The sequence below is a fragment of the Anopheles ziemanni genome, chromosome 2, assembly GCF_943734765.1.
Source record: "Anopheles ziemanni chromosome 2, idAnoZiCoDA_A2_x.2, whole genome shotgun sequence".
Taxonomy (NCBI): Eukaryota; Metazoa; Arthropoda; class Insecta; order Diptera; family Culicidae; genus Anopheles; species Anopheles ziemanni.
Genome location: NC_080705.1, coordinates 73,494,118 through 73,517,875, shown reverse-complemented (window position 1 = coordinate 73,517,875; position 23,758 = coordinate 73,494,118). Strand labels below are relative to the sequence as shown.

Here is a 23,758-nt window from a genome sequence, read left to right as displayed (position 1 = left end):
TATCATTCTGGCATCCAGTTCAATGGAGGAAATTTTGAATTTAAAACAGCTTTTGAAAAATGAGTTCGAGATGGACGATATGGAGGAGTTAAAGAACTTTCTCGGCATACGAATATTACGAAATATAAATAAGGGAATATTGAAATTAAATCAGACAGCCTATATTTCGGCATTATTGCAAAGGTTCGGAATGGAGAATTGTAAACCGGCATCAACTCCTATGGAATCGAATATCAAGGTGAAAAAGAAAAAGGATAGTGAACCAGCAACAGAAAAACCGTATCGGGAACTTATTGGATGTTTGATGTACCTGATGCTAACGTCGCGCCCCGATATAAGTATAGCAATCAATATTTTAAGCCGTTTCCAGAGTGGTGCTACTGATGTACACTGGAATTATCTGAAACGTGTGTTACGATATTTGCAAGGAACGAAGAATTATTGTTTGGAATACCATCGTGAAGCTCGAGTCGAACCAATCGTAGGGTTTACTGATGCAGATTGGGGTAGCGACATGGACGATCGTCGTTCAACCAGTGGTTATTTGTTTCAAGTATACGGAAATACGATCTCTTGGACTACACGAAAACAAACAACAGTGGCTTTATCCTCCACAGAGGCTGAGTACGTATCATTGAGTCAGTCATCGTGTGAAGCAATTTGGTTGAGGAATCTGCTAAGCGAATTTGGAATAGTCATAAATGTTCCATTGGTAATCTACGAGGACAATCAGTCATGTATATGCATAGCAGAGGAGCCTCGTGACCAGAAAAGAATGAAGCATTTGGATATAAGGTACAACTTCATAAGAGAATGTATTGAAAATGGTACCATCAGTGTGAAGTACATACCAACCAGCGAACAAGTAGCAGATATGCTTACAAAGAGTCTTTCGGCAAGAAATTTTAAAAGACATAGATTAACTTTGGGTGTTCGAAATCCGGAAACTGTCGAAAGATCTGTGCTTGTTAAAGAGGCTATGATTGAGAGGGGGTGTTGAGGAAGCAATCATAGTATCCTTAGCTTGCGTTGAAGTGATGGAGTCTTAAGCTAGCAGCGAGTAGAAGCAGTCGTTATCTTCAGTTAATAAAAGAGATTCCAAACCACACATTCACAAATTCAACTAAAACACAGTACAAACCAAAGGGTCTTCGGCAATTACATAAGCAATATGGTTCCAAAGTATCTAGTATCTTATATTTAGCAATTAGAATCAGTGCTTACGTTTTCTATAAGCTATAAAGTTCACTCCAGCATGTTAATGACAGCATGTCGCATACCGCGCCTACCGTTGCATAGTCGTTAGCAACAGATCTGCTTGGTCAGATCGCTTTAGCAGCTGGGGAAGTTCGGACTGGAAACACAGGTTTGTCAGTAGCTTGCACCAGTAGATGTAAGCATGGGCAGCAACACTTGAGCAACACAATGCCCAGCACAAAGTGTCTTGAAAACACCTTCTAGACATAGGTCCTACCTTTTTCGAGAATACCATAAACAACCTCAAAAATGTACATTCCATAAACGCCCTCCATCCCTCTCACTTCCACACTTAACCGAAATCAAACTTTTATTCTTACCTTCACAACTAATTCTCATGCTTGTTCCCTTCCTTGTACCTTGATTACGCAGATTGGCCATCACAGCCGTTTGGTTCGCACTAGATCGGATGTTTGCTGCGCGTCTCGGCCGTTGGCGTGGCACATCACCCATTCCGCTCTAGCACCGTCTCTAGCAAGCGTTTCGAGCGTCCTTTAACTATCAATCAGTATCAGAAACAAGGGTTTTTCCAATTGGTAAGAGTAAAGCGATCAGAATTAAAATTCTACCTAGTCTAGCAAGCATCGGGGCAGTATAGTCTTGTAGACCAGGTAGATAGATACATAGATAGATAGATGCATAGATAGATGGACATATAGCAACAGATGTAGCAAACTTGATATTTTGTAACTCCTGTGTAAATCATGGATTGTGGATGGAGAGGTGAGATGATGTGTTCCATTTCTAAAAAGTATTCCATTCCTGATCCATTGATGATCATTGTTTTATTTGATAATCAAAATCGATCTAGAACCAATTTTGTATAAGTTTTAAACATACTAAAATGCATTTAGGACAGGAATTTCACAACGACCGAATTTTTGCACACAAAAACTAACGTCCCCTAGGCAGCCAGATGTAAATTGTTATGCCAAAAACGAACATGAACAAAAGCAAAAACAGTCAGCAAGCCACGCATTGCCACGCGAGATGTTCTTTTATCGTCAATAATAAAACATTTTTCCGCCCCGGTGGCAAAACTGTGTGCGCTTAAGCCTCGTCAGTCCGTTTCGGCAACCGGTTCGTGGCCATTCAAACACACGCCAACACGGGTCGCCTGACAATGGCGGCGGAAGCGATGGATGGGGTAGGGAGACGGGGGTAGGAAAATGGACGGAAAAATATCCCTTGATGGGTTTTCATTACCGGCGGCGGTCGCAGCAGATGCTCGCCTCCAGCAAGAGCCCTCCACTCGCAGGACGGTTAGAGCCGAGACCATAAGCAAACACAAAATCGAATCGAACTCAACCATTGCTAATGTTTTTTTTCCAAGCTTTTCCGCTCTTCAACGGAAAGCTTATTTTGTTTGCGACGAGGAACAACGAATCGGTTATGTTTTTTTCCTCCCATTCTCACTGTATGTGTATTTGTGTGGGTGTGTGCGACTATTTTTCTTAACAATTTCCCACAACAAAAGCCATGGGACCCCTTTCGCGTCAAACCCGGCGTCGCGGGAAAAGGGAAGATTTTCATCGGCGTTCTTGCCGATATCGTTTTTATTTTTCCCAAATATCATCTTCCCTAGCCAAACCCACCCAACCACCCTTCGGCGGAAGACGTTACCGACCAACCGCAGTGACAAGAGTGAAAGGTAACAAATTTTCCGTATGTTTTCCACTCATGTCGCGCAGCACGTCCTGTCGTGTTCCCAAGGATTCTTCGGCTCTGCTGTATTCCATTTTTTGCTGCTTCCATTTTGTTTTGAAGCTGCCTATTTCTTGTCGCGAAATTTGTTGCAAAAGAAAAACTGGCTTCCTCGGGCCGGGAGGGCCGCTTCCGTACATGTTTCCTCCCGACCGCATTCAGCTGCCGTGAATGAAATGAGACGTCACCCGAAAACGGAAAACTACGGCAAAATTGAGAGGAAAATTCATTATCGTCATATGATTGATGAGGTTTTTTTTCTCCCCACCACGCCGTTGTTGTTGTTGTTGTGGCCGATGCTTCTGCTGCATCAACTTTTATCCCTTCCCAGCACGGGAAGCACCAAATCCCTGCCTTAGTCTGCCAATGGGTGAACGTATTCTGGGCCGGTTTTTTTTTTATTCCTTTTGAGGCCACTTCAGCAATGTATGTCTCAGCGCGATCGGTGGAAAACTGGGGCGCTATTGCCCGTGGTTGTGCCGGGCGATGCCGGGCGGGTTTGGGAATGTTCTTTATTTTCAATTTTTGTCTCTCACTCCCTCTCTTACCCCCCGTCCCGTGGTGCTCGTTGTGGGAGCTATCAGAAAAAAGTAACAACAATGATTTACGCTTACGACTCATTCGAGCATTCGGGCTGCTGTTCTGTGGTGCTTCGCGTTCATATTTTCGCGTTATTGTTGTGCCATTGTTGAATTTCTTGCGAGCGCGGGCTATCTTGTGCGATACGTTTTTTCCCCCCCATTTTCGTTTGGCTCTCTTGATATCCTTTCATCTTTTAAACACTTGAAGCGATGCGATCGGTTGGTAGGAGGATTTTTTAAGACATCTTTCTTTTCGGGGAAAACCAAACACACAAAAAAACATTTTCCCAACTGCTGCTCGGAGCGAACGAGAAAAAAAAAACGCTCAAGAAAGAATGTCCGCGTTTGGCAGCAAAACCTGCAACGAATTGGTGAAAATCCTTGAACATTCTACTTTGTCAGTATGACGAGATAAGGAAATGCGGTGGGGTGGAGGAAGGGTAAGGGGCCATCACTGGGATGTTGTGCGAGGGGGCTCCTCTAAGAATACTTCACCAGTTCCGGGCGGGGGTATTGCGCGTGGCGTGATATATTGTCAGGAGTTTAAATCTAATCCATGATACTTTAAATTGATTTAATGCTTTCCTGTGCGGTGATGGGATTCGGTGGGGTGGTTTATGTTTTGCAATGCATCCAACCGGGCACCTCGTCTGGACCGGACGTGCTGTTGGTTCGGTGGTTCCGTTCATTTCGATAATTCAAAATATGTTTCCTTGCACTTTCTTTACCTTTTCACGGGGTAGAATTCCTTCTCCTAATTTAGAACGTTTTCTTTGTTCGTTTTTTCTTCTTTTGTTTACGTTTGCTTCATAACAACTGCTGAGTGCGAAATTGCTTCATGTTTTCCTTTATTTATTTTTTTTTCAAGTTTATGTTTCGTTATCCGTTGACGTCGTCAGCGAACTCGTTTTGTTTGCAAGTTCACTTCCAGCCTTTTTCTCTTAACCCTTGTTTTCTTCTTGAACGATTTTGCCAGTAATTTCCTTCACACTTTTCTTTGACCAACTTGCATTTCGTTTCGCTACATTATTCCATTGTTTCCGTTGGTCTAAATTATACAGCAAGAAAAAAAAACAAGACTTGTAAACGTTCGTGGTCATGCAACTAGTTTGAACGAGTACACCATTCTCTTTCAGCTCGTCTGCGATGGGATTGGCTGATTCTTCGGCTCCACTGTACTCGAGACCAAGGTAGGTGTGCTCCCGTTTTCTAATTGATCGGACTGCGAGTAGAGTTTGTAGAATCGCTTCGAATACCTTATTTACAGCCAGCGTCCTCCAGAGCAGGAGAGTTCGTGCATAGCTTGACGTTACTAATAATAATAGATAAAAGAAACATGAAGCAATCGACACTCTAGCTATTGTTCGGTTTATCTGTTAGGTATCACATATGATAGTAATGCTAATTGATGTTTCATTTCTATTGAATATCGATTCCGAGTATTAAAGAAATACTATTACATTAAAAAATAAATTGTGATAGTTTCAATGTTTTCTCTTACCACCGTGTTTCTGTATGAAAAGGATTAACTTGCTTGATAGATGAGATAATCATGTGTGATATCTAAGTTTCTTTACCTTTCTGCTGCCTTAACGTTGCAGAAGAACATAAGATTGTTTCAGTATGGCGCTTTCATACAATCAACTAGTGATAAATAGTGTGATTGAGAGCCATTTACCAGTCGGCATGCTAGCTTTACATTTCCCGCAGTCAGGCTTGTCTGCCGTTGACCCTTTATTTGCATCCTAACTTAACTATCGAATGTCATTCTCTTTCCAGGGGTTTCGGCTTCATCACATTCGGCGATCCCGCAAGCGTAGACAAAGTGTTAGCACATGGTACACATGAATTAGATGGCAAAAAGGTAACTTTCTTGTTCTATAATATCATTTCTGTTAGCTTTTTAGTTTAATGTTGTGAAAATTCAAATGAGCTGACGTCACGTAAAATAGTTTCTTTTATTCCAACGGTTGTGTAATGTGTCTCATCATGTTTTTATACCCCTTGAAAAGTATTTTCCGCATTACTTACAACTATCGTTGTCCAATCGTTTCATAACGACAAAAATCCGTCATACAAGCGAAGAAATTCAGCTTTTCACTTTCCACTCCTCAAGGCGACCCAGGCCGTAAATCCTACTTGCTAAATCCCTTCTCCAGCGGGGCTGAATGCGGGAGGCTTGCGTCATAAAACCATTTCCACATCGTTGCGCTGAAATAACAATCAAACTTTATTTTCTTTAAATTATGCTGCGAATGTGAATGCGATTTAGTCGCGGCCGGAAAAGTGTAATATAAACACTATCCTCTCGCCTACCCACCCACCACCCACCCTGGCCAGTATGATAACGGTCGGTTGGCACGTTTTCACCCCTGGCCCATTGCGCGCTGGGCCGTCCGATTGGCCATCCCGCTTTCGACATTTATAATCGACCTCAACCAACCTGATATGGTGACGGAAGGAAGAGAAAAGAAGATGAGCTCTATATCGTTAGTTCTTTGCAACGAGCGAGAATAAAAGGATGCCGAGCAGACGGGCCATCGTCCGTAACGGTCAAATGCCACCGTTAACGATTGCTTTATTTGTGGTGCCCAGTTTACATTTTATGTCCTGCGTGGCATGTGTGCGTTTCTTTTGTTTTTGTTAGCATCTTTCTTGCAAATCCATGCCATCCTATCCACGTGCGCACATTGACAGAGGGAGCACCTCCGTTAATCTTGCGACTCGAATTTTATTTCTTTCCACTTGTTTTTCCTGCGAGCCTGATGGTGGAATGAAAATAAATATACTTCCCTTTTTTTGTTTCGGCAAGGAGGAAGATATTCGCGCAAATAAAACCGGTGAAGATGCCGGTCTTCCGCATTACGCCGGGTGGTTTTTTGGAACGTGCAGCATTTTTCAAACATACTCCCACCTCCCCCCCCTCGATCTCGTGGACTTGTTGGACAGTGATAAAACATTGTCCGCGGTTGGCCCGCCTGGCCCTAAAGTGGACTTCGCTTAGTCCAGCATTAAGCGGCAGATTGTTACAATAGCCTGACGTGGGCTATCCGACCCGTTATCCGGCGCACCGTAAATGGTACCCGCGTTGTGTCACCCACGTGTCTATCTTCCGATGTGTGCGCCGAATTTCACCACCCATCCCTACCCCGTTTGGTTGGCCGAAATGGGACGAAAAGGGGGACTGGTTCTTGACCGGAGCGGCAGAACGCTATTTGATGGTCGCCAGCCGCTGAAACATCCGGCAACGTGTGGTCCTCAAACAAACATAATTCTTGTTAAACCATCTCGTGGGATGGCAATATTTTTTATTATTCATTTTAATTTCACTCCCCGGGAGCGTCCGTACCGGGCAACACACTTGACTCTGAAACACGGGACCTTTGTATCCCTCGCAAAGTGGAAAAGGTAGAAGCAACTCCCGGCTCCAGGTTGGGCAAATCTTACGTGTTTGCCCGATGTGCGGCAGCGTCCAACCTTCTGGAAGGGCTCTAGTGAAATAGCTAAATAAAAAACAAACCTCCACTGAGTTCTTTCCCCGACCGCTAAGGGTTGTTGAAGTGTGAAAAAGGGTGGTTTCGGTATGACGTCAGTGTGGCTTGTTTCGGTTGTCGATTTTTCCATCTTTGAGCGCCCGGGTCCGGATAGCATACTTCAATCCATTACCATTGCCTTTCCCAGCGAATCGGAACAGTACGAAGCCGGGCCGAATGTTCGAATGCGCCTCCTCCAATGTGCGACACGAGGTGACATAAGTTCAAGCTGTACTTAAATGTAGATACAATATTTGTTTTTGGCACCTTTTAACGTGCATCGTAAGGATAAACCCGGCCCCCGTTCGTAACCCGTTGCCCCGCACTTCGGTCAGAATGTGCGTGAATAAATTCTGGCGAACGAACGAATTTAACCTTTCCGGCAGCCATGTGCCTGTTTTATGGCCTTTCAATCACCTACACTTTTTGGCACGAGTGCCGGATTGATGGCGAACCGAAGCCCGGTTCAACACCGCATACCGTTGCGCACGGTTCGATAAAATTGGGATTCGCCCCCGGTCCAACACCCAGCCGTGAGACGTAAAAGATTGTTTGCTTGCTCGGTTGCGAGCGTGTGTCTTGCCGTGGCTCTTGAATATGTAAATTTCTCCTGTTTTTTGTATGTAAATCGTTTACTGGCTCACCGGATATACATTTTTAATCAGAAGGATTCCGGGGGCCTTTGTTTGAAGTATTTATAAGATTTGGCCTCCCAGGCGGCCTACCCTCCCCCCGGGGCCGACCCGGGGCTATGAACCCAGCGCGGGGGGATTTCGAGCCCTTTCGCGCCTGGAATTCGGTGGGTGTGATGGTCCCGTGCACAAATCAAACACCTTGTCGGTGCGTTTTTACTTTCGCTTGTGGATTTATTTTTAATGTCAACACCTTTGAGCGCCTTTGGTTCTGGGCCGGGTACGGTTAGTTCGGATGGGGCCCTGCTAAAAAAGGAAAAGAAAAACCACTTAACACGAAAATACTCGTAGAAGACTCTATTGGCTTTGGGTAGCGGAGAGAGGTGAAAGCCGGTTTTCAAATCACTAAACCTGACTTATTCAATGTCGATTGAATAATCGTAGCCAATTGAACTACGAAACACAAAACAAGAAACAAAATGGATGGAATAAAATTTGCACAGATTTCTTCATTTGAGGTCAGCGTTGTTTCAATATTATTTGAAAACTCCTTTTGGAAGTTTTTTTCTTTTTTTCTTACTATTTTGATAACTTTGTTGACCACTTATTTGTTTTTCATTCGAAATGTGTAGACTCATATGGATGTTTATCCAATTAATCTTCCTTTTTTTGCGAAGTTTAAACAACTTTGTTGGCTGGCACCTTTTTTAACAATATCCCGAATAGTTAAGTAATTTTTTGCCACTGTAACTTTGATTTATTTCTAACCAGTGGAAATATCACACATCGTACCACCATTTTGTCTGTTTTTGACGAATCGTTTAAGTTGCCTTATTTTGGAACGTCTTATTCAGCCTTTACTCCGGTTTCATTTTTATCTTTTCTCACAAAAGAATGCACACTCACGAATAAAAGTGTGGAGAAGTGGTTTAGCCAACGCAACCGATGGACCGGGTTGTGGATGGGGTTTATTCGTATTTCCGTTGCCCAAAACCACCCCCACCCCCCTTTCCTCACGTGTTGCCAAACCGTGGTTGGGAGGAAAAGAAGATGAATGGTAACGATGGCAGGAGAATATTCGTGCATTTGCATGAGAATCAGCTCATTTGAATGATTTCCCTTCTTTATTGTTTTTTTTTTGTGGCCGTACGGCACGCTCTTTCGCGTTCATTGAAAAACCTTCTTCTTCTTTCTTCGTGCTCTGTCTGCTTTCAGATCGACCCCAAAGTAGCATTTCCTAGGAGGGCACATCCAAAGGTAAGTGAAGGACCGTTACTCATCCCAGTTACAACCCGGCGCGCCGCGGCACGATTGGCAGCACGGATTGGCGGTATCGCTGATCCGCATCCGCTTTCCTGTATCTCTTTCTATATTTGGTTTAATTTGAAGTATTATTTATTCGGAAAACCATCCGAATTGTTTTCGAAATCTATGCATACAGGGGTATGTATTTATTTTTTCTCTTTTTTCCGGAAATCGTTTTATTTTACCGAACAGATATTGCTCATGAATCTATTCCTTCGTTTCGATGGGCGAAAAATATTGCTACGGTTTTTACGCGAGCGTGGTTGCGATTTTCCAGAACTCTTGCAAATAACAAATTTTTCAGAAATCAAACCTTTTACATTGACAAATACTTGTATACTCCTCTGATTAGCTTACGGCCACTTCGAAACGACGAGGACATGCTTCTTTTTACTCTGTTTTTCACGGCCGTAGAATTTCCGTTCATGGGATCGAAAGGTACCATCACATGAAAATAGGAAGAAAAGAGTATGCTTGAAATGTAAATAACTTCACGTTGCAGAACGTGCATATAAAACACGTCTAAAAGGAAAGTGAAGTTTTTGAACAAGACTTTCGACTTTACATACCAGATCTCAAATCGGCCCCCACGGTAGTAGTTGTCCCCCCACCCCATTGTTCGACCCGTTGACTGACCAGACCAAGGCTAGAGTGTGATCTTCAGGTCACCCTGCCGGCGATGGTGGAAAGTGTGTTTTCTTTCGGAAAATTCTTTCGAAGCGAGGGATGACACATTTTCTATACGCTCATTTTCTACCACACCGTACGGCGGGGAGGGATCAGATTTGGATCACTCTGGAGGAGACCAAAGGATGGGAAGAAACGGAAAAACAGGAAAAAGAAAAAGATACCCAAGCTGTGAAGCTTAGGACAACTTGAACACAACTTCACCGTTGACGAAGGAGCTGCCGAGAACACGATTACTTCTCATCAACAGCTAGCCCGGGGCCACGGCCTGTCATCAGTGTTCGGTCGGTGTTGTATCCCAGTGTTTTCTGTCGCTTATATATGTGTCCCCGGTCTCACGGTTGACGCTGGAGCACTCTCAGGCCCGCGTTTGAAGCGTATTGAAAGCGTAGCTATTTGAGCGTACACCATGCAATTCCTTCAACTCCCAGTCGATCTTTTTACTTTGGCTTGCTCGTGTTCACTCCACGTCGTTATCCCGGCAATTGCTTGCAGCTACAACACCGCTCGACCTTGTCCACCCCTTCGTCCCTAGTGTCTAAAGGTTGATAGCCAAAGTAACGGGCAGGACACGGGCAGGATATGCTGTCCCGATTGTTCGAACAACTTCTTGCTTCACAGCGTGCCGGGAGTGTATCCCTGCGATGGTGGTCATCGTGTTACAAGGCGGTGGAAAAAAAGCACCGTGACACATTTTCGGTCAATGGCAAGCTTTGTAGCTGGCAAATAGCGATGAAAATATCGGCATGCTTTTTCTTTTCCGACAAAAAATAATGTTCTGGGGCGAGTTGTTTTCAAGATCGTACAAAAACTTTTCCCTGAATGTGCCAAGCGTGTGACGATAATGCAATACTTACACGCATTTTATTTCGGAAAGTACCCTTCGGTCGAACGAATAGTAATTTTTGATTTGAGTTTCGTGCCTTCGTGCTGCTGCGGAGGAGCACACTGTTCGTTGAGTGGAAAGTTGCCGAAAAAGTTTTCTACTAATTGGAGCGGTCAGGGAGTTTGAGGCGTTTCTTGTATTTTGGTTTCGGTGGAAAGTTTCACCTTCAAGAAGAGTACTATGAAAAGTATGATGAAGATTGTTTGAAGGTGGATATTTTAGTATTTTGAATTCGGGGAAAAGGGTTCCTAGACGTCAGTGATACGAAAATAAATTTGCAACTCTACTTGTGTTAAATCCTCCGGAGAAATTTTCTCCCACACACCGGGGGCAGGTTAAGTCCTGAGGTTGTGTGCAGATTACTACTGCCTCACCCGCGCCATCGGAAAACGAGCTCCTTATTGATCGATGAAGAAAACCGCCGGAATGGTTTCCGTTCGATCCCGCACCGACGCTCCGATAGCACCACTACGACCGATGGGGTTGCAAGAACCCTGCGAACTTCTGATCTCTGCCATCATAAATCATTGCCGAACTGAAGACGCCGGCCTTCCAACCCCCCCCCCCCCCCCCGCCCCCCCCCCCCGCCCGGTATCATCCCCACGGCCGCATCCGGGGTCGTTCCGTCCCGGCTTTTCGTCGAAAACTTCCGGATAGTGCTGAGGGTACGTCCTTCTCGTTGGCTACATTCCGATTTCCTTCGTTTTTATTTTTTTCTTTTGTCGAGGTGTTTGATCCACCAAGAAGCTCCCCCTCCAGTTGTGGCAAACATACGGGACTGAGGGCTGAAGCAAACCAGCTTCTTCTGCCTGCCCCGCTCTAAAGTACGCCCTGGATCAAACGGTAGCATGCAGTCAAGGCGACCTCCATCGACGGAAGGGCGCAGAATATCGGGTACAAAGCGTCGGTTTCTACGCCTTCCACGGGGTGGCCCGACGGGTGGGGTCAGTAACGGGAAGCGGTACCGGAAGCCCCGAGGTGGGTTCGAATGGGTTTCTTTCGTTTGGAATGTTTTCAACTATGAATAAATTTATCTAATTCAATGAATTTGCGTTTCGATGCTGGTTCTCTCGGTGCAGAAGTTCCCCTAAGGGACGGCGGATCGGAGAGACGATGCCGGTGGTAAACACGCCGAGCATGGATTTCGGATTCCATCGATTGGGCTCGAGAATGGATGGATGTATGGATGGGTTGGCACCGTTTGAATCGCTCAAATGAAAAAGCATTACTCAGACATTTGAGGCGATAAGAACCGCGTGAGTTCGAAAGCAGAAGTGAAGTTCATTTGATTTACTCCTGCCAACGATACACATATTCTGTGAACCATTCTAGGTGGTGCATCTAACCACTCGAATGAGGTGAAGCTCAATGAAGTCTTCACCCAACCCGTGATCGTTTTAAATATTTCACTGTAACAACCGAGTCCAGGTTGGAAGTTGCGTTTGAAGTGGCCACCATTCGGTTCGTTGGAATGCTCCGAAACGACCATGCCTCATCAATCATCTTTGAATGGACCTGCGAGCAACATCGCCGGTCGCCGATATTATCTCACCCATCCGAGGGAAGACACTTTCCGTCCCGGCACCTTTCATGAGGTTCTAATTGACCCATCCTCCGGACACCGTCGTCAGTCAGTCAGTCTCATTACGTCAGGCTCATAATCTTCCACCTCCACTTCCCGGCCCACCCTCGAGCGGGACAGTAGTGTGCCACCTGCAATAACTATCGCCCGCATTGTGTGTGTCCTTTCCGGGGGGCTGAAGTTAGTCATTAATTTTAATTACTAGCGCACACCGGTAATGAAGATTGACAAATTAATTAATGTTTTAACTTTCGCCGGCCTCGCTTAGAACTAGCGAGTAAAATTATGAATAGGAAAAAAAAGAATGGAAAAATATGCTATAGAAAAATAGCAAAAATATACCGACCCCCTGCCCTCCCTCCCGTTGAGAAACAAAAGCTGAAAGTCACCGTGTTGTCGCGTAGTGCGTGGTTAGTCCTATGCACGCGTCAACTTCTTTTTTGTTGACGATGTTTATCTCCTCGCTGGCGACGCAAGGAAACGTTTTCTTCTCAAGTGGATGGAAGGATGGCTCGTACCTACTTTTATAATTCCATCGGTATGATGGTATACGACTTTTTTGTATTTTTTCCTTCCGTATCCTACGTGCCGGGGATCCAAAGAGACGCGTATCTTTCTGTTAGAAGTGGCTTTTATTCTCCCAACCGTACTTTTTTTCTCCTTGCTGGTAGATGGCTATTTTTCCCATTTTAATTAATGTCGAAACATACGGAAGGTACGAAAGGTGGGTTCGCGAGTGCGGACAGCTCGTTGTCGATCACTCATCGTACCGCAAATGACAACTGTCCATTATCCGGAGCCACCATTGAACGAGCCCCTAACAAGCCCCGGACCGAGTTCGATTGAAAGTGGGTCGGCCTTAACGATGGAACCCGATGCCAACGAATTGTCCCCATTCGGCTGAGGCCTCAAGTACCGTCTCCTTTCATAATGACCTTATCAATAAGCACTTTAGATTGGTAATGACAATCACGTAACAACAACAAAAAAAGAACTCGTACAAATCCACCTGGAGCATAAACCGGGCACGACGTTGACATACGCTCCGGAAGGGAACAACGAACAACGGGACTCAAATCAAACAACCATTGGAAGATCAACCACCTGGAAGTCTTATGCCGGTGGGTCAAACCGGTTCGAGCACATCTTCAAGCAAGCGAAGGACGTGATGAAAAAAACAGTGGAACGTATGAGAAACAACCTCCCCGGCAAGACAGTCGAAGTTGGAAGTTGGTCGGGCCTACGCCCGCCGACGGAAGTATCGAAGGATAATATATCATTCGGAAGCACCGAACGGTCCACAATTGTTTTCGGGTATTCTCGAGCTCGGTTTCGGTGCTGGCAGATGATCCCTGCTGTTTGGTCGTGGTGTTGGGTTATTCTTATCACGATGGTGGGTGGCAGGGGGTTTGGTTTCACCGAACTGAAAGCCTCCTGAAGAGAACTGGGGGGGGGGGGAGTTTCTCTAGTTTCGGGTATATTTCTTGTCTTTTGAAGAAGCAAGGAAAGCAAAATAGAAGGAAAAACAGGAAGATAACCAACCTTTTCTCGTCCGGTTACGGTTATTGGTAACAATTTATTAACCATTTTTCCTCATCACAGCCCCAAGGGGAAGGAAAAAGGCTCGGGTAGCCCACTCGGGAAGAGGCGAGGGTATGGTGAATCTTCACGTCAGAAACAGAAACGCTAACGTCGATCGGATTCGGTTGTGGGATTGTTGTATATTTTTTTCGTGAGCGCCTTCGATCGGTTCGATATTGGTTGTCTCGGAGGGCGTGAGAGGTGCCTTCCAACGCCACAAAACAACAACAAACAGAGGATCCAAATAACAAACAATCGTCGAACGGATAAGAACCTTTGCGATCGGGAGGGTGGAAAAACAGGAACCGTTCTCTAAGGAGTACCGGACCCGGGGCAGGGAAACACACTCATAGCTCATGCGAAACGAAAGCGGAAAATTTGTGCCACGCAGAACTGTCGCGTTAGCGGATGGGAAAACTTTTCCCCTTCCAGTGTTCCGGCCGTTCCTTTTGCCACTCGAAAGTGTAGTGGCGATGTTCGGTTGGAGTGAAAGAAAATGCCAATTGATTAATAATTTTCCTTTCGAGCCGTGGGTTGGTTCGGTTCACTCGTGGGACGACGAATCGGTTACGCATACGTTCCGACACTTGAAGAAACAATGTCCTTGGTTGGGTAACCTTCTGCGGAAAGTTGAGCTTTATTGAAGTTGAAAAGTTGAAAGCTTATGAGAAGCCACACGGTTTTACCGCTTTGGGCACTCATACTTATATGAAGTTAGAGATTTAGGAAATCTTTTCCGTTTGATAACTACGGAAAAATGTCAACTATGGAGTTGATCTATGATCGAATGCCTTTTATAAAAAAAATTTCCTCATAAACAAGAAATTTATGTTCTTTTTTAAGTAATCTCATTTATATTTGAACTCAGTGGTCAAACTTATGCAACGTATTTAAATTTTCTTCTGTTGCTTGAAAAGGTTTAATCATGATTTACATTCTCTTCTGTTTTCATTTTGCCATGGTTACCCATGTGTTCACCATCCTTCTGATCGTCTTAAGATCGTTGGCAACCCACACATGCTTACCTACGCATTCACAAAACATAGTACAAGGTCAGCAACGCCAAACACTAGCACTATCAGCCAACACTTCGATTCCGTGCGCATACGTGAACTTCAGCAAACCATCCTCCACGTTTGTATTGGGAAAGGGAGATGAGTAATAGTGCCCGGCATTGAAATATTAATGCAAATCTGTTTTGCTCGGTTCGCCCACGGAGTTTTCCAGTGGCGGATTGCGCTGGATGCTAATTCCATTTATCATATCTCTTATTGGTTTTCGGTAGCCCCAAGGAGGGCTATACTCCCCTTTCGACTCCCGGTTCGAATTCTCTTGTCCGGGTTTCTTCTGCGACTAAGAGGGAAATACGTTTCTCCGAAGCGCTTCCTTTCTGCAAAAAAGGTGTAAGACACCAGAAGCAGCACAACGCGGACCAGGAGCAGGAGTTAGATTCTTCGAATGTGCCCTTCACTGCTCCTTACGGTTCCTTAATGCGAGCCAAAGGATGGAACGGAACGGACCAACTCCCCGGAGCAAAACCCAAACCCGAAACACTGGTGGGCGGCCCGCCTCGCAGAACTCGGAGGAACCGTTCGGACGAACGGATTGTTCCGTAATCTCCAAGCCTACTGGCAGGTGGAAGCAGGATGTGCGTCCTGGTGGCTATCCATCTCGCAGCTCAAGGAGAACCGGCCTAGACCGGCGCTAGTCTTGCCATCTTCCCCGAGGTACTTTTCCTAGCGTTCCTTCTACGCTTCCCCATCCTAACGGTAGACAATGATGAAAGTGCTATTAGTTTTCGTTTCTCGGGCGTGTAGTTTCCTCTGGCTGGTTGTATTATAAATAAATAATATGATAATTTATTAACAATATACCTATAATCATCCAGCGTTTACGGTTTGCGACGGATATGGCCAAGGAAACCTAGTCCGCAGGGCACCGACGGAGATAGCAGCGTACGAAAAAGCCTAGCAGCAGGCGAAATGGCCACCGCTCTAGGTTGGTAGGCCCGCCGAGGGGGGACGGAATCTCCGGAAGGGAGCACCGGCACACCGAAAGGCGCTCTGAAATTATGCTACTCTACTGCGATGCGCATTCGGCATCGTCGGCTCATGGGTAAACGCAAATGTTTGCTTCAGGTAAACGTCGAACGAATTTTCCCTCTACGAGCCCCCCCACTTTCCGGAGCGCATTTGCATCAGATCGATTGTACTTTGTCCCTGGCGTTGCTTAGTGCTGAAAATAAGAGGCCATCACGTGATGGTGCAAGCCTGAAGTACGCTTATAACGTAACTAGCGACGCATACAAAGTATGTGTAAACACTGTGGATGTGTTTTCTCTCCCGGAAGGTCCTGCAGAGCGTTCTTAGTAAAGGTTCGTGCATGAGGGCGGGGTTGCATTTTTTCTGCTTCTTTTTTCAAACCCATATATATATATATAACGGACTAGAGCCGTCGGTCGACTCGTGCCGTGAACAAAATGTTGCGCCATAACGCCCGGTCCTGTGCTGCAGATCTCCAACTCGAAACACCGATCCTCCGCAAGTCTGCCTCGACCTGGTCAAGCCATCGTACTCGCTGCGCCCCTCTCCTGCGCGTGCCTGTTGGGTCCTTTTCGATGACCTCCCTGGCTGGATAGCTAACAGGCCTCCTCGCTATATGTCCCAGCCATCTTAGTCTCCCGATTTTTACCAGGACACCAATTGGGGGATCACCTAGCAGCTCGTACAGCTCATCATTCCACCGCCTTCTCCAAGCGCCGTCCGCGTCCCGCACCCCTCCGAAGATCGAACGTAGCACCTTGCGTTCAAAAACGCCAAGTGCGCGCAGATCGCCTTCCAGTAAGGTCCATGTCTCATGTCCGTAGAGCACAACGGGCCTTATTAGAGTCCGGTAGAGCGTCAATTTTGTTCGCCTGGAGACACGACCAGATCGCAGCCACTTACGTAGACTACAGAAGGTGCGATTTCCAGCGAGGATGCGCCTCCGAATTTCCAAGGATGTGTCCGAGTCACATGTGACTTGGGATCCAAGGTATACGAATGAGCCCACCTCCTCCAGAGTGTCGTTATCCAAGGTGATGCCGGGAAAGGTATCTGGGGTGTTATCCCTAGACCCTAATCCTTGCATGTATTTTGTCTTTGACGTGTTGATCTGGAGTCCAACTCGCTGAGCTTCTGACTTAAGTCCAGCATACGTTTCCGCAACCGTCCTCTTGTTGATCGCAACAATGTCAATGTCGTCCGCGTAGCCCAGGAGTTGAATTGAGCGCCAGAAGATGGTACCTCGCGTGTCGATGCCTACTCGCCTTATCACACCTTCTAAGGCCACGTTGAACAGGATACATGAAAGGCTATCCCCTTGCCTCAGCCCTCTCTGGGAAGCAAACTGAGCGGACGCGACACCACCGACCCTTACAGAACACATCACATTGCCCATAGTCGCCCTACACAGCCTGATCAGCTTGTTCGGAAACTGAAACTCCTTCATCAGCATCCACAGCTGTTGCCGGTCAATGCTGTCATAGGCCGCCTTGAAGTCAATGAAGACGTGATGTGTTCTGCAGTTATACTCACGGCATTTTTGTAAAATCTGCCGGAGCGTAAACAGCTGGTCAGTTGTCGAGCGTCCATCCATGAAGCCGGCTTGATACTCCCCAACAAAGTTTTCGGCCAGGGGCAGCAACCGGTGGAGCAAAAGTTGAGAGAAGATCTTATAGGCGGCATTTGGTATGGTAATGCCACGGTAGTTCTCGCAGTCCAACCTATCCCCTTTTTTGAAGACCGGTACAACGACACCGGTCATCCAGTCCTGGGGTAGTTCTTCCATCTCCCAAACTTTGCCGATCACCAAATGAAGCACTCGAGCTAGGCTCTCCCCTCCGTGCTGGAAGAGCTCACCAGAGAGCTGATCATCACCCGCAGCTCGGTTGCTTTTAAGCTTCCGCATCACTTGCACGACTTCGTACAGGGATGGAACCGGGTAATCATCATCGTGCCCAGGTGCCCCAAGTGGTACTTCCGCATCCATGTTCCTATTCAAGTTAACCCCATTTAGGTGCTCCTCGAAGTGCTGCCTCCACCTTTCAACCACCTCGCCAGAGCTGGTGAGCAATCCACCCTCCCTATCCCGGCACATGTCTATGGCAGGCTCACTAGACCTTTTTCAAACCCAAAGTTGTCCTAATCAACCGTAATGTATTCTGTATTACAATGTACAACTATTGCCTACCCAATCGATAGCTGATTGTTCAAACATGTAAATACCTTTTGCCCAACGAAGGGAATCACACTTTCAAACGCTTCTTCTCGTACGGGTTTTCGACGAAGGTGCTTTCTTTCGAAAACGTATTACGGCCAAAGGGATGATTTGAGAACATCATATTAGAACTACAGTCATCCTTTAATAAAACACTATACAGAACATGTTGATTGGAAGATTTTTTCAGTTGAGCCAAGAAACACTTCGTTTCATTTTGAGCCTTTCCGTTCCCATCACAAGTCACGGTGAAATGGGAAAAATGTGTATTCGAGTAATGCCCAGGAAGGGCGAATCGAATTCCAGCATTTCAATTTAACACACCATCACACACATGGGCGACGATACTGTTGTCTGACGTTCCCGACGGGGCGGGAGGATGCTGTCGGGCGATTTATCCTCACGCCAGTAAATTACTTGCTTGTCCGAGAGCCCGAGAAAGAAACATGCTACACTACCGAACAGCAATAGAATAAAAAGACAGTGAAACAACATCAGACCGGTCAGCTGAATCAAGCCGAACAAAGTGCACTGTTTGCACAATTGCACATTTTTTGTGCACATTTTTAGCCACCCCCGTTCGCTTCCAGGTGCAAGCTGCATCTGCTGGCATGCCGTGTCGATCAGCACACATCGGTGTAGGTTCGGCAAACGGCAAACGGCACGTAGCCCGGGGAATGTACCGCAAAAGCCGAGACCGAAAACCCGGGCATCGGCAGCACTCGGATCAGTATGGTTGGGAGAATCAATTTTAATTCCATCATGTCACTAGACTAAACATGTTACTTGTACAAACTGTCTGTTATTGGACAAATTATGTGTCCTCCTACGTGCTGCTGCTTTGCGGGCGCCACCCCTTTCGCAAAACCCCATGCCCCATGGCCACCGCCCTACTGTCGGGTTTTCCATTTTGGGTGCAGGTAGAATTAGTTGATGAGCGGTGCTCCCGGCAGCCGAAAGTGGCATACAGTGTCGAGGGTGGTGAGAAGGGTTGGGACCATGAACGATTCATTGTCGACTGTGTTGGCCACGTGTTCGTGTGTACGGTGTCGCTGTGTTTTAAGGCTTTCCAATGGGCAACGGGAACGAATTTACCGACGCCCACCTTTTGGGGAAGCAGACCGAACCCCGAACCTAGAGGGAAGGAAGTGCGGGACACGGGAAAAACATGTTGCCAAGTATGCATGTTGCATTGTAGGTTTCGGGACCGACTGGAAAGGAGGGGGCAGAAGACAAGCCGAGGGGGGTAACAGTAACAGTTCGATTCAGCATTTTAACGTGTCACTTTGCACTACTTTTTCGTGACACGCATCCCAAAAAGGAACGGGGTGGGGATGGCTGTGCCGAGCCTAAAACATGGTTGTAAGAGAAAACCAAACCTCCAGCAAGGGGAACGCAAGCCACCGGAGCCCATAATGTTCCTGTTACATTAATTTTCAAGCGTTCGAGAGAGAGCATTTAAAACTAGATCGTACAGAACCCGTTTCGCTGCATTGAACAATACATATCGAGCTTTGTATATTTGCTCTTGAATAATGCTATGATAACCATTTTAAATTTTCATGTTTCGAAGCAGTTTTTATTTTTTTAATAGTATTTTGTATTAATTATATAAAAATTATACAGCCTTTGATTTTCAGAATGATTGCTTTGTGTTAGATGACTATTTAAAAGAGTATCTTTTCTGTGCAATAAAAAGCAATTCCTCCCCAATTTAAAACAGGTCTTTAATTGGATTTCAAAAATTCTTATAGTATAACATTACGGCCAAATAACTGTTAAAGCATATTATGGAAAGTTTATTGGCAGATCCGCTTGGATTCAAAAATAATACTGGTAAAGTACTGGGCGCCTCCATCGGCATTGAACAAGAAAACTTTTTTTTTCCGTATACATCAATGAATATTTTATTGAACTGTGCAAATAAGTGTTTTTTTTATTTTTTAATAACAATAGGAAACTCAATAATAAAGTTTTACCGAAATTTTATGATTTTCTCATGAAATTGCTGGCAAATACATACAGTTAATAAAGCATTACCGACAAAATATTTGATTCTGAATGGGAAATAATTCTATCTGAACATTTGCTCGAAGTTGTCTACAGTTCACTAGAGAATTTGAATAAAACTAAAACCTTATCGTGGAACTACACCGGAAATGGAAAATAAGTTCGATAAATTGAAATCATATTAACAATGTTTTCCATCTGTTGTGTTATTAATAACCGTCATTCCTTTTTTTTTCTCGAAAACTTCAGCATCTGATTGTAGCAACTCTAAAAAAAACCCTGTGTTTAATTTCTCTCCACAAACTTGAACCTGTCCGTTCTACTTGTGGGCTAAAACCATCCACGTTCTGCTGGCATTTAGCCACATGGAAGGGGTCAATCCAGCATTTGAGACACCACCAATTACGTCACCTTGGCGCTCAATTACACCAAACGGAGGAATTCGAAGCGGGAAGGCCACTTCGCAAAAGTGGACTGCGAGCGCGTTTAAGGGCGAGCTTGGACGGGTGCGGGCGACGGTATCGCATAACTTATTAAAATCTCATTACGAACAATAATCTGAATAATGTTGTTCATAAAAGAGTCGTTTTCCTTAGTTTCAGCCGCGCGGCGGGAGGGTTTTGGGTGGGCGTGCTGTGCCCGAAGACTTTTTGCTCACTCATTCCGCCCGGCCCGTGGGTGGGGGCTGAGGGCTGAGCGAAAGTGCCGAGGAGCGGCACTTGGGAGGAGAGAGTGGCTAGCCATTTACTACATGGCCATTTCCCGTTTCATTTTCCTTCGCCGTGTGCCGCAACGCTGGCCGGGGCAGGGAAAAGTTTCATCGTCGTCCTGCGTCTTCTTGCTGGCTCCATTTGAAGCCATCTCCTGGGGTGTATGTATGTATGTGTGTGTATGTGGGTGTGTTTTGTTTTGTGCCCAAGCCAAGGCAATTGGCAAGACGACGCTCCTGGTCGGTCGCTCACAGCATATCGCACCCGGTCTTGATTTTCCTTCAACCAAAGAAGTTCCGGAAAGCGATATCATCGATGAGAAAATGTGTTTCTGACGGCAAGCAGGACGTGACTCGGCCGGATTGGGGCACGCGCGGGCCGAAGGGCGAAATAGAAACAGTAATATAAATGCAATTAATCATATTGAAATGAAACCACCCGCCGCTGGATAGTTGTGTTCTGCGGGCCAGTGTTGCACGATGTTTTGTTTTCTCTTTTTCTATCTCTCTTCGTTTGTTTTGTTCTGTTTGTGTGCCTTTATTTTATCAGTCCCACTGATTCCGACAGGCTGAGGCGGATGATGTGCATATTTACCATGGCACGGGGATTTTTTTGGGGGTGGCGGAAGAAAACCTTAAGCTAGTTCGGCTGCACGCTGGAGTATGCTTCATTGGAAAATAAACTAAATCATGGAAGATAAACAACTTTCTTTCGCGAGGATGACAGTAATGTAAACATGAGCAACATTTATAATGTAACTGCCTTGCATCTATCTGGCTAGAAATTTATTGGGAAAGAAATTTACATTTTTCTACATTTGAGTAAGCTATCTTAAGTCTTTTTTCTCAAGCAGAAACTTTTTAAGTTTTATAGCTTTGTATATTTTAAAGATTCAATCCTTGTTTTAGAAACAACTAAAATTATTTTCCTTAACATTCTACCCCATAAATCGGTTTACGCTTGGTCTACATCAAGTATCGTTGTGATTGATTTATGAACTAGTGGTTGGAAAACAATAATAACTACATCCACTTTCCGGACAGCTACAAGTTTTTGCCTGTAGCTTCACTTTTTCCGATAAATTGTTGCCCGAAAGCACCCAGCTCAGCCCTCGGAAGCCTTTTACCGGAGGGTGAACGTATGTTGTGTGTTTCTGCATGTATTTTTTTTATTGTTTTGGTTTTATCTGTTGTGCTGCGAGCCGTTTCATGTGATGCTAACAACCGCATCGTATTGGAATGGCGAACCGAACACGCCCTTCAAGCGATTGGTTTCTTCTCGTGGATGCTGATACTCGTGCAATGATCGGAGGGCCAAAAGAACCTTCCACCGTGAGAACCACGAACGTGTGTGTTTGTGTGTGGTTCCCATGTTCCCGACAAAGCTCCACCAAAAAGCTTAAGGGTCGAGAGAATAAGCTCGAACAATTTTCGACTGCAGGCAGCCGCCGAGCGTTTGGTGCGGAAGAAAAAAATAATCGAACTATACTCTGGTGGAAAACCTCCATCGTGAACGTTGGACAAATTCGCATCGCTGGCCAAACGATGCACAATGCTGCCGGAATGTCCCCCGCACCGGAACGAGATGTTGCGGGAGAAATTTCCCACCCCCTTCCGTAAGTGGAACAAATTCACTACAGCCATTTTTCCGAACCACAGTCACGCGGGGCGAGCGAAGCATACAAATAAAAATCTCGACGGGATCTGATAACCATCGTCACCATCGTTTGGGGAACCATCCCTGGTACAGTGTGGTTAATATCTTGAAGCTTGAAATATGTTGGATTTGTTTTCTTGAACTTCTTTTATATTATTTAAATATATTTTCACACAACTCGTCGAAAGTGAACTAATTATACACTCGCGGAAAGTTTGATCCAATGACATTTTGCAAAAAACATTAATTTCAACTACAATTCTCTAGCACTACACTGTCCCATGTACCTGCACATGTTCAAAGCAATAGCGTAAAATGTGTGTCTATTGTTCTTCCAAGCTAACCTTATCATCAAGCGGGACACAGTTGGGACGAATTCTGGCGACGGTTCGTACGGCTTTCCCAAGACCCTTCGCCAACTCGTTTGTAAGCAACCTCGCGACGATCGTTTTGGTGTACCTGTGCGTGTGCCGAGGAGAGCACTTCAAAGCTACCCTGCAGCAACGTTCCACACCCTTTCCGCCCCTAGCGGTTCGAGCGGGTAGCAATAGAGCTGGTGGCGAAGAAAACCGGAAGCAAGTTACGCTTTTGGTTTTGGAAAATTTACAATTCATTGACTATCGATGTTCCGGTTTTACACTTGTCCTTGTGCCAACTGCATTCTCGTATTCCAATGGTCGGGCGGTGGAATGAGGAAGTCTGAGGGAGCGTGGAGTGGGGTCTCGGGCTGCGGATTTCAATCGCATTTTCCTGCCGCTTCAGCAAAAAGAAGCACCGCAGTGGCCGGGGGCGGGATGGAAGGGCGTTCCATCATCAGTATGCCGAGCGGTGTCCCGTGCGCTGGTCAGGGTTCTGACATCGTCGCAATCGATTTAGGATGCTGTGCAACGCCACTTACACTCACGTGGGCACGTCAACGGAAGGGACCGACGGACGGTCTGCTGCCGTTAGTTGATATAAATTGCAAATTTGATAAAATACCGTCAACGTTTGCCGAGCAATAGATACAAATACAAAATACGGCTTGAGCTCCGGGTTAGGGTTTTTGGCTGCACCAGTTCTTCCTCAAGTTTCTTTTTTTTTTCTCTATGCGTTCTTTGCAGCCGATCCTTGAGCAGGCGATTTTAGCAAACGGTTTTCCCCCGCACAAACTCTGAAAATCGATTGCATGATTGGCAGGTTTGTCTCGGTAAAGGTGGAAATTTGTTTGGGCACGACCTTAACGTGCCACCTCGTTTGTGGATATGTGGGTGTGCATTGAGAATGGACACGGACAGTGAGATCATCCCCCCCCCCCTCTTCCTCTTGTCTTGCCTGGTGCAAATGGAAGCGTAGAAGCATATTCCAACCAAATGGCGCTGGTGAAGATGAAATATT

The 23,758-nt window shown here is 45.7% G+C and overlaps 1 protein-coding gene across 3 annotated transcripts in view; it reads left to right on the top strand.

Moving 5' to 3' along the window:
• Positions 1-23,758, top strand: part of LOC131293161 (RNA-binding protein Musashi homolog Rbp6) — a 527,017-nt gene that overhangs the window by 224,152 nt on the left and 279,107 nt on the right. For all 3 annotated transcript variants that reach the window (XM_058321250.1, XM_058321243.1, XM_058321257.1), the window contains exons 4-5: positions 5,322-5,406; positions 8,923-8,964. In XM_058321250.1, the coding sequence (XP_058177233.1) occupies positions 5,322-5,406; positions 8,923-8,964 (127 nt within the window). The remainder of the gene's footprint in view (positions 1-5,321; positions 5,407-8,922; positions 8,965-23,758) is intronic.